General features: G+C 37.6%; 1 protein-coding gene across 1 annotated transcript in view; it reads left to right on the top strand.

Moving 5' to 3' along the window:
- The window catches only part of LOC115232598 (hemicentin-1), an 84969-nt gene that overhangs the window by 57129 nt on the left and 15340 nt on the right, over positions 1 to 12500 (top strand). The window contains exon 6 of the mRNA XM_029802570.2: positions 10781 to 10888. Coding sequence (XP_029658430.1) covers positions 10781 to 10888 — 108 coding nt within the window. The remainder of the gene's footprint in view (positions 1 to 10780; positions 10889 to 12500) is intronic.

The raw sequence follows: 12500 nt of genomic DNA, 5'->3' as shown, positions 1-12500 counted from the left end.
CATGTGTGTAAAACTAGAGCAATGGCGTGAACTCCCTCGCACGCATGCACGTGCACACACGCGGCGTATGTATATATAATACACACACACATATGTAGAGAGACACACTCTCAAACACATATATGTATACACACGCACATGCACGAATTCACACATGCGCACACATTTATATATATATATACACACGCACACACATTACTAGTACCAGACACAGAAAGACATGCCTCCTGGAGATCTTTATCTCGAATGTGTTGCTTCCTGTGTATGACAGGCTCTCTTTAACCTACGCAAGAGGAAATAACAGCATTTCGAAAGGGGACACCACCAACACTCGACCAGCTCACCACTCCAACCATCAACCACCCCACCCAACTTCCTCCTTCACACACACATACACACATACACACACACTATCTGAAACGCCGGCAGATGATATACGTAAGAAATTCTTAAATTTGATTGCGCTTGTATAATTAATACCTTACAACTGATTAGGACGGTGCATGGCACCAACGGTAAATTTTGGACCAAATTCGGTGCCGCATAAATTGTTCTTGTACATTGTGATTTCAAATCTCGCTATTCCATACTTCCATGGCCAATAGAATAAGGACCAGCTTATACTGAGTGGAATCAATTTTAAATTAAGTTCCTCACCAAATATCTTTAAATTTGTGCCAATAACTTGAGTCTAGTGTCTTAGAGTCCATTAGTAGAATGGATAACAAGATATGTTTTTAGTAATGTATTATAGGTATTTATATCTTATGGCATAATTCTTATTTTAACAAACTGGCGTATTAAGTTATTTACATCAACCTAGAATAGAAACTGGGCCTTAGCTTCGACTTGCAAAGGACTCACTGCTTTCTCTGTGTTGTTCACCATAAACGTTTATTTAATACTAGCAGTATCGCCCGGCGTTGCTCGGGTTTGTTTCGACCATTTAGAATTGGAATTTTTGAAAAGTAAAAGTTTTGCATTTTGTAGCTTGTTATTCTCTTTAAGTGGACATTTCTCTGGTTGAAATACACCGAAAAATGGCGACACAGCAGTCAAAAAATCGTTAAAAAATTGGGATTTTCATAGAAAGAAAGCACCTTTTTGATGTAAATAATTTTGGGTCTTAACATGGTCTGATTTGAATTTATCTTCTACGAAAGGAAGAGCAAGCCTTCTTCTATCAAACTCTCAATTTTGGTCGACTTGCGCCGCAGGGTCTCGGAGGAGATAGTGTTAGTTGAAGGCTACCAAACCTGCCACACATAGGCAACTTCAGCTTTATATATATAGATTTGCCTATAGAATCTATAGGGAGACGGGTATAATTGAGTAAATCTAATAACTTCTTTTATAGGTTCAAAAGGGATGAAAAGTAAAATTACCCTTCTAGGGTTTGAAACTCAATATTATGAGCTTCCATGGGATAGATGTTAACTAATCTAAGACATGAACTCCGGTGCTCAACATTGTCAATCCTTTTCTTCGCTTTATTCAGTGATCTAACATTCATATCGATCTAATATAGACCAGTTGCTGTATGAGAGAAGTAAATGAGGTTGGAGCAATTGCAATATGTCAGTTTTCACTTATTTTATTGGTTCCTGGATTTACGGTGGGCATAAAGAGTTAACAACGTCGAGGCTTGAACACAAAATTTAGAGAGACAAAACTATATACTATCTAGCGCTCTACTGATTTAGTAAATCTCTTCTGTTGTTCCTCAGTATTGTACCACTCTTGTTACACTTCCAAAACATTATTCCCTCTCATTACTCTAATATTACGGTGTTTGAATGAGGTTCTGAAGAAAGATGATATCTATAATGTCTTTCTTAATGATTTTAACGATGTGAGTTAAGAAAAATAGTTCCAACTGGTCATGGAAACTGCGTAGCAGATGATTCTGTTAAATAGCTAATAGACATTAGCCGTGTAGGAGTTCACGTTACCTTGAAGCTTTTTAAGTAATATATCTCGCCTTTTTATAATTTTGCAGCGCACAGTGGAGTCAAAGAACCACATATGTCTAATCAAATTTCATGCGGTTTTTAGTTGTATTTCTTTACGTTATGGGTTCAGACCTCACTGGGAGTGACTTCAGTTTTTAACCGTCTAACTTCGAAAATATATATAAATGTCAGTTATGTACCTGTGGTAGATTCAATTGATTGTATCCACATCGATATTGTTTTATCCCATCTTTGATGTGTGTTGCCCTTTGATTGTGTTTTTTTTTTAGCTAATACAGGGAGGCGCACGAAAAAGTAACCCGGATTCCGCAGTATAGTGTAAATACAGAGATAAATTTACAACTACTGGAAAGGACTCGCCTTCAGAGAGTTTGAAAATGGCTCCCAACGGCATCAATACACAGCTGTGCACGTCGACCATATTTAGGTACACCAGTATAAAATAGCGACTTCGATGGCGGCGACCGCATGTGCGGTATTGTTCTTCAATTCCTGTATTATCTGCCGTTTTTATTTTGTACATTGTACTCTTAACGTGTCCCCAGAGATAATAAATATATTTTGAAAGGTCAGGCGAACGTAGTGGGCATAAATTCCTCAGCGAAGAATCCATGAACTCGCTGCATGGACACCAGGAAAATGTAGCAAGTCGCCCCATCCAGCTGGAAGAATTACACCTGTCTTTCATCTTCAGTGAGTTGAGCATAAAACCGGTCTAAAATGTCCATTAAGACCTCCGTACTGACAGTACTGTCCATTGATGCGTGTCCCTGAAACAGCACTCCAAACACCCATTTTTTTTTTTTTTTGTAGTGCCTGTTCATACACAAGGTGAGGATTCTCTTACGAATTTACGTGGCCGGACATATGAATCCATACTTCATCACTCATTATGTTCTGGAATGGCTCACCATTAGCAATGCTATTCAGAAGCCATGTGCAGTAATTTACTCGTTTGCCCTTGTCGTCCATTTTTAATTGCTGCACACATGTAAAATGATATAGCTTCTACTTTAGACTTTCCAATACCCGTTGGTATGACTTCCTGCTTATGTGAGGCTGCTGCGTCAATTTATGTGCTGACTTCTTTGGACTTCCAGTAATCCTTTGGCGAATGTCCTGAATAACTCTGGAACCTTTTATGAAATACTAAAAAAGGGGAGGAAAAAAGTAAAATTGTTTTATTGGAAAAAATGAAAAGAAAAGTAAAATTTTCTATTTAAAAAAAAAAGAGGGGAAAACGATGATAAGGGGGAAAATACAAAGGAAAATGAAAGATTGTAAACAGTGCATAAACGTTAAAATGGTACTGCATGGGAGTGGGGCACATGCAGCCATTTTCATTTTCATTATATAACATCTTTCATTTTCATTCGTTTTATGTTTTTTGTCCCTACTGTCTGTCCTTCTAGTGTCCCCTCTGTGTTATGGCTGTAGTGCCAAATAAAGAAAGAGTACGTAGTAGGCGGTCAGAGATGGTCGTGTCTTTACTGGTGAGCGTTATAATAAGGATATAACACATTATAGAAAATAGTGTGTGATTAAGTTAGCTTCGCAACCACGCGATTTCTGTTTCAGTTCCGTTGCGTGACACCTTGGGCAAGGGCAACAAATGCCTTGAAAGTGAATTAGGCGGACGGAAAATGTGGGCAGCCCACTGTATATATATACAAAGCATCACACGTGATAAAACGTGTTAAATCGCTTGGTTCCAAGTTCAGTCTCGCTGCACGGCATCTTGGACAAACATAGCTCCGGGCCGACCAACGCCTTGTATGTGAATTTGGTAGATGAAAACTGTGTGGAAACCCATCGTATACATGTGTGTGTGTGTGTGTGTTTGTGTGTGGAGAGAGAGACAGACAGACAGACAGACAAATGTGGTCTTTGTGTTTGTCAACTGGTGTTGGTTTTGTTCAAGGTCTCCATAACATAGCATTTCGGTAGAGGAAAGCAACAGAATAACTACCAGATTTTAAAAAAGAAACAAAAAATTAAATTGTGGAGTCAATTTGTTCGACTAACCTCTTCAAGGCAGTGCCCCATTGTGACGTTCATGCCTTTCCCATTTACATTAATGGTCCAAATTAACTGAAATATTTTACCATTTAAAGATTGAATTCCAATCTCAGACTTGGCTCTGTTAAGTTCTTACTCAGATACAGCATTTAGATTTATGGGGAAGAGAAATGAGATTATACGCTTTTTCTATCTAAGCCTGAATAGACAAAGCAACGAAGGATCCATTACGGAGTATTGGTCGATCAGCTAGAAATAGTAGTCGAATATCTCTCACATCACAGCAGGTGTGTATGATGTAGTTATAGATATATTGTCCTGGGAAAACAGGAGGATCACGGTTTGAAGACCTTTGATCATAAGTACGCTTAATCAAGTATTGTTTAATTATTCCTTTCTTTCATTCATTTGGTTTTCATTAAGTTAAATTCGTGTTACTACTCAACCATTTTATTTATATATTTTATACAGAACACCCACTTTTTTATGCGCCCTTTTTCAAGCCTAGCCAGGCTCGTGGGCCCGGTTTCCCGGTTTCTATGGCGTATGTGTTCCCCCCAGCTGGACGGAACGCCAGCGTTACTCAAGAAAGTGTGAGGCGAAAGAGTACAACAGGAGTCGCCACCACCACATGCTGGAGCATCGTGGAGCTTTAGGTGTTTTCGCTCAATAAACACACAACGCCCGGTCTGGGAATCAAAACTGCGGTCCTCCGACCGCGAGGCCGCTACCCTAACCACTGGGCCATTGCGCCTCCACAGAACACCCACTTAGTTCACTTAAATATTTGCTCCCACCCTAACTTTTACCCTTGAGCGATAACGCTATCGTTTGTAATTAAACTTAGAACAAACATAAACAAATATATTTTTAATAAAATACATTGTTTATTAATATGGTTAAAATAGGAATAATTAAAATAGCATACTCTTTTTGTTAATATAATTAAAATGATTAATTAAAACCAAAAATCTGTTTGATCTTACATTCATAGAAAGAAAAAAAATGTGTATTAAAAACATTTATTTTATCGTAGTTAGAGTGTCTCTCTTATATGTATAAATTCTGGGCGGGTGGCAGCCGCGGCGGCGATGGCGGTGTCGGTATCGGTGGTGGTGGTGGCGGTGGCGGCGGCGGTGGTGGTGGTGGTGGTTATCGTTGTACATTGTTACTGACCTCTTGGTACGGAGAAATGAATACTGAGTATCAAAGCAGTGGCCGAGCATGGCCGCAGTCTAATGACTGAAACAATTAGAGGAGAAAAGCCCCATGTTTAGTTCAAAGAACGTGTGACCGCTTTCATTGCAAACTGTTGCTGTCGGCACAATATGGCGTCTATCTGGACAGGAAGTAACAAATGGTTTTATAACAAGACACAGTAGATTTCCAGAGTCCTTGTAATATGATTTGGCTCACTGACCCCTTAATGGCGTCCACTTCTCTCAGGGGACGGGATGGACCCACCTCTCACTGAGAATCACCGAGATGGATGGGATAGACAACGGGTTAATAATTAGTCAGTCGGTCGGTCGGTCGGTCGGTCGGTCATCGGTTGGTCGGTCGGTTGGCCGGTTGGTCAAATGGTCATCGGTTGGTAGGTCAGTTGGTCAGTCGGTTGGTTGACTGGTTGGTTGGTTGGCTAGTCGATTCGTTGGTTGGTTGGTTAGTTGGTCGGTTGCTGGTTGGCTGGTCGCTCGGTCAGTCGATTGGTTGGTTGGCTGGTTGATTAGTTGGTTGGTCAGTCCGTCGGTCAGTCGTTTGGTTAGTCAATCAGTCAGTAAGTAACCCAGCAATTCCATCCAAACCCAATCAATTTACAAACCACTTCTCTGGTGATGGTGGTGGTAGTAGTAGTAGTAGTAGAAGTAGTGGGGGTGGTGGTGGTGGTAGTAGCAATAACAGTAGCAGTAGCAGCAGCAGCAGCAGCAGCAGTAGTAGTAGTAGTAGTAGTAGTAGTAGTGGCAGCAGCAGCATTGGTAGTATTAGTTGTAGTAGTCGTGGAGGTAATAGGAGCAGCAGCAGCAACAGCAGCAGCATTGGTAGTAGTAGTCGTGAAGGTAATAGTAGCAGCAGCAGCAGCAAGGACAGGAGAAGCTGCCGCCGCCGTCGTCATCGTCCCCGCCATCATTATTTATCTGTAAATCAGTTCTGACGAGCAGAGCAGTGATCCAAGGCATTCCAGCTAAGACTGTCCCATCTGTGTTTCAGGCAGTGTATGCAAGACTTCATTATCTAATGTACCCTTCCATTTTTAAAATGAAGATGTAGTTGCTATTTCCAGCTAATCAAACTTCTACTTAATGATTCCTTCATTGAGAAAATGTAAAGTGAAATGTCTTGCTTAAGTGAACATGGTTCCGGGTTCAGTCCCACTACGTAGCACCTTGGGCAAGTGTCTTCTACTATAGCCTCGGGCCGACCAAAGCCTTGTGAGTGAATTTGGTAGACGGAAACTGAAAGAAGCCCGTCGTATATATGTATATATATATATATATATATATGTGTGTGTGTGTGTGTGTGTGTGTATGTGTATCTGTGTTTGTCCTGCTAGCATTGCTTGACAACCGATGGTGGTGTGTTTTACGTCCCCGTAACTTAGCGGTTCGGCGGCGAAAGAGACCGATACAATAAGTACTAAGAATAAGTCCTGGGGTCGATTTGCTCGATTAAAGGCGGTGCTCCAGCCTGGCCGCAGTCAAATGAATGAAACAAGTAAAAGAGTAAAAGAGAGAGTAATGCATTGCCTGTGACAAGGAATGAACTCATAGCAAACAGGTTGAGAGACTGACAACTTATTGACACGATCTTTAGAAATCATTATCGTTTGAGACTCCAGTACATTTAGCAGGCAGACGTTTCCGTCTTAAGCAAGTGTAAAAACTCATTTTAATATCGTCTGCTGTGGTGTTATCTGGGACCATAAATTATTTGACAGTTTGTTCTCTTTATACCGAGAAGTATAAATAATCCATATAGTCGGGTATGGCTTATCAGGGTAACATAAATTGCTTCTTATTTTTTTCTTTTTAATGTTTATTTCTCATCGGATCACTCACCATAAAATCATTCTACAACACCTACATCGACGCTCATAAACATCTTACAATTTTCTTGTCCGCCACACATTAATATAATAAATAATGGATGTGTAGTATATCATTTTGCTAACTATTTGCTTCTTTTTTCAAAAAAAATTCCTTCGTTTTAATATTTTGAAGGCAGTGAGAGCGGTGGATAGCAGAGTTGGTGAAAATAAATGCCTTGTGTTATTTAATTCTGTCCTTAAGTTCAAATCCCATTAGGTGTATATTTACTTCTCATACTTCCAGCATTGATGTCTATCTAGGACCTAAGTCGAAAATTCTGCAAAATCTGTCTCACTTTTTTGAGGTTCCGCCAAACCATTACTCTGTGTTGGCACTTCTTTATTGAGCTCGAAAAGAAGAAAAGCAAAGTTGACCTCGGCTGGACTTGAACTCAGATTGCTGAGAACTGGAACAAATACCGAGAGGCATTCTATCCAGCGTTCTAGTGACTCTATCGATTCGCTACCTTAGATTGATATAAAAACCAATTATGTACTTCGATCGATTAAGTCAGCAACACTTCCCTTTCTGCTTAAACTTATTACAAATGTTAGAAAGACTCGATTCACGCGATTGAAACAGCATTAAATTAAAATCGCCATCTATGTATCATACTAAATGCATATACACACACAATTAGAAGACATAATATTACGAAATTATCTGAAATAAAATCTCTTCAAAAACTTGTTTTATGTACACATTTAGTGTGTCATGAGGGTGCATGACCTAGTGGTGATGGTGTAGCACTCCCGATTGCGTGATCGTGGTTTCAGTTCCTTGACTGGGTAGTGCGTTGTGTTCTTGAACAAAACACTTTGTCTCACCTTGCTCTCCGATCACTTCGACATGTCTAGTACACCGTGCACTTGTTCAGGCAACATCGATTTGATGGAGGGAGTGAGCTAATATTCAACACAAGCATTTGATTACTATAAACAAATCATTTGTACGGGTTATTCAGCATAAAATTACGGAGCAGTCTTACCCATCATCATACATTTAATATGACTACCATCACCATACACGTTTAGTATGATATACAGATAGTGATTTTCATTTAATGCTGTTTAAGTTGCAAACACTGTGTTTTTTCTGCGGTAAGACATGCTTCCTCAACACTAATGAATGTTTTATTCACTGTTTCCTATACATATCAGGTACGAATTTCATTTAAGCAGGTGACAATCGGGTGCATGTGTCTGTCAATCTTGTAAATCGGGTGCATGTGTCTGTCAATCTTGTAAATCGGGTGCATGTGTCTGTCAATCTTGTAAATGACTGCAAATATGATGTTCGTCTCGCATCGATATATACAGTATTTTTAATAAAGTCTATGTAGAGATTTTATCTCAGATAATTCTACAGCACCATGCCTTCTAGCGGTGGGTCAACATTTAGTATGATACACGGATGGCGATTTTAATTTTAAAAGTTAGTTTGGTTATAATCATACTTAATGATAATTATCATTAGGGCAACGTTGAACAAGAAGCTTAGCAGTATTTTTTCTGACTCATTACGCTCTGAGGTCAACTTTACTTTTCATCTTTTTTGCGTCGATAAAAATATAATACCAGTCAAGTACTGGGGTCGATGTAAACGACTTGGTCCTTCTCCTTAAAACTGCTAGCCTTGTGCCAAAATTAGAATTATTACGATTGTCACTACATTATATCTTCCGGCTCTTTATTTTCTGTGCTCAAATCCCTCCCACCGAGGTCAACTTTGCTTTTACGATAAAATAAAGTACCAGTCAAGTACTGGGTCGATGTAACCGAATAAGCCACTTCCTCTAAAATTGCTGGCGTTGTGCCAAAATTTGAAGCAATTATTAGATTACTATTACAGCGGCGATTTGGCAGAATCGTTAGAGAGTCGGAAAATGCCTTAAATTAAAATGAATTTGACACTTTATTTCAGAAAATAATGCGTAAAAACCACCTGCATATATATATATAGAGAGAGAGAGTGGGGTGAGAGAGATGTAGACATACACACATATATTCACACACACACACACACACACATATATATATATATATATACACACACAGACACGCACGCACATACACACATATTTTTACCTGTATAAACATGTGACTATATGTTTGTACGAAAAAATCCGCATGTGTGTACTCATATACTCACATCAAGTGCCACAATCAGAAAATAACACACCTTTGTAAAGAGCCACGAAGGAAAGTAGGCAAGACAAAAAAAAACTTTAATCAGTCAATATAATCTTCTTTGGCGTTAAATCTCTTGATTAGGGAGTAATTTTCGTAACTTGCTGATCAATCCCATCAAGGAAATGTCCAGTGGCTTTGTATTTATGCGTGAAGTTCTTTATAATACCTTCCTCGTGTTTGACAAGAGTTTGACATCTGAACATCGTAGTTGTCACCTGAGGAGATGGTCTGTTTTGTGTCAATCAAACAGTAAATCTCGATTTCACTAAGACTTAAATCCAGATTAACTTCAACTGAATGATGTGTATGAATGTACACGAATCTCTCTTTCTCCCTCTCTCTCTCTCTCTCTCTCTCTCTCTTTCTCTCTCTCTCTCTCTCATTCGCTATATATATATATATATATATATATTATATATATATATTATATATATATACATACATATACATATATATATATATACATACATACATATGCATATATATATATACATATATATATATATATATACATATTCATATACATATATATACATACATATATATATATATACATATTCATATATATATATATACATATATATATACATATATATATATATGTACATATATATATACATATACATATATATATATACATATACATATATATATGTATACATATATATATACATATATATATATATATAGTTGGGGGAATGTAGTATGTGTGTGTATACACACACACGCACATATATATTTATATATACATATTTATTTCTGTATGCATGTGCGTGCGTGTGTATGTACGCTTGCATATATGTTTGTATACATTCGTATATATATATATATATATATATACACATTTACATAAATACATACATACATACATACATACATACATACATACATACATAGAAAAAAAATTTGAAGGCAGCCTTCGGCTTTTCTAATCCATATGTTTTTTAGCTTAATAACAACACGCTATTATTTATAGCTTTATTTGCTTCAAGATCCACGGCTCAGAGGGGAATTACTTTACGTTCTATCGAAGTATATAAGCTCTTATGGCTTCAACAATATACACATATATACAAAAGGTGTGCTAGAAGTCGAAACACGTTGGCAAAATGTTTCGGCATGGTAGATAAGTTCTACACTCCACTCCAAGGCTCGACGTATTTTGACAAAAATCCCCCTTAACTCCTGAGTCCGCACGCTATATAAAAAAGGAACACAATAAACGTAACCGATATTTATGCTATTGTAAGGTACCTGTATTTCGTAATTTTTGCAACTTGCTGATCAGTCCTATCAAAGAAATATCCAGTGACCTTGTTTCAGAAAAATGCCCCTGTTAATTACATGAACTTTAAGGCCTGTTACGTGACACAATGCAGCCGGTTCACTTCGTCAGTGAACTGGCTGCATCGTGTCACGTATGTACATGTGAGCGCGCGTGCAAGCATGTGTGCGTGTGTGTATATATAAATTCATATATTTATATTTTTCTATTTATTTATTTTTTCAGCTGATTTAATGGTAACTCTAGCTCGACCATCAGACACCGGACTTTACAGTTGTGAGGTGACTAACAACCAAGGAGTAGACATGGCCAGTTCTTTCGTTACTGTAAGAGGTAAATAGCAAAATATTATACAGTTTATATATTTGTTCATTCTAATAAGCCTTCCATAATTACATTTACAACAGGGGTCGGCAAACAGGGGTAAATTACCCCAAGTGGGGTAAAAATAAAATTCTTGTGGGTAATGAGGAGTCATTAGGCTATATATATAAAAAAAAATAAACATATTCCTTTTCTTCTGGCATAAGAATGCAGTCAAAAAGTTGCTGCCTTTTGCAACAACCTACCTTTGCAAACAAGGATTTTCCACTCTAATGAACATAAAAACAAAGCAGAGTAGTCGATTGGACCTCAAAGACAGTATCCAAATTACTCTGGCATCAAAATGCTCCACTTTTGATGTAACAAAAATGAAACAATATCATTTCTCCAAAACTTGAAGTGAAAAAGTTTCTAGAAAAATCCTTTTGTTTTTTATATTGAGGATATTTTATTTTATCGCATTTGTTTTAAACTTTTTATATTTATAATTGTATTCTCTATATAAATAAATTCGATAAACCTTTTGAATTCAAAGAATCTGATTTTCTTCCTTTCAAATCAAGAGAGTAATGCCGGCGTATATAAATATATTTGGGGGTAACTGGTTAAAAAGTTCCCCGACCCCTGATTTACAAACTTATTTTTATTTTTAATAATAACAAGTACATTCTATTCAAGTCAGAGCGCATGCGTGTGCAGAATCATGTGTCCGGCATGGAGATCGTATATATGTTTGTTTGTTTGTTTTTGTTTTGTTGTTTTTTAGCGTGTTAGTAACAGTAAATAAACTGATTTGACCACAACGGTTATATTACAAAGATTTTTTCGAACACAACTTAAAAGCACTTTCCATCCTCATAAATATCTATGAAGTACTGGTCAGTGAAACCAGTAAATACAGAACGATTTTTTCAAATGGGGAAGAAAATGACTCTATAGATAGTTTCAACCCAAAGTTTACAGACTTAGTTTGTCATTCCCATGTTTGAAGAGACGATCACTTTGGCAACACAACAGGATATGATCTGAAAGCGTCTTCCGTAGGCAGTGAATTATAACCGTATCATGGAAGAAATTAAAGCATATTATATTTGAAAAGTTATTTGAAAAACAATGAAAATGGCGTAAGAAAGACGAGAATCATCAATTAAAATTGTAGTTAAACAGTTCGAAGTGTAAAGCAATGTTAATGTTTGTCTCTATAGAGACGAATAAAAACATAAATAAAAATATGTTTGTGTCAAATGTAATCAGAGAAGTATGTTCATATTAGGTCACGGCATTTTGTCACGGGAAGTATATCCCGTTGTTGATCTATATCAGATCGCATCGCCACCGACCCAGACCGTGAGGTGCAAGCATTTCGGAGTAGTTATCTGCTCCTCGGTCACGAAATGCTTGCATCTTACGATCTGGGTAGGTGACGCTGCGAGCTGAGCTAGGTGTATACACACCATTTGTCAACAAACGGGATATATTTTCCGTGACGAAACGCAGTGAGTAGCTTGTTCACCAGTTCGAACGTACCTCAAGCATATTCGGACTGGTAATATAATAATATAATAACTTTACAGTTTTATTTATCACTGCTTAGCACTCCCCATCTGTAATAAACAAATAA

Source organism: Octopus sinensis, linkage group LG2 (assembly GCF_006345805.1).
Source record: "Octopus sinensis linkage group LG2, ASM634580v1, whole genome shotgun sequence".
NCBI classification, from domain to species: domain Eukaryota; kingdom Metazoa; phylum Mollusca; class Cephalopoda; order Octopoda; family Octopodidae; genus Octopus; species Octopus sinensis.
Note: the sequence above shows the minus strand (reverse complement) of the source record. Positions and strands in the feature narration are given on the sequence as shown.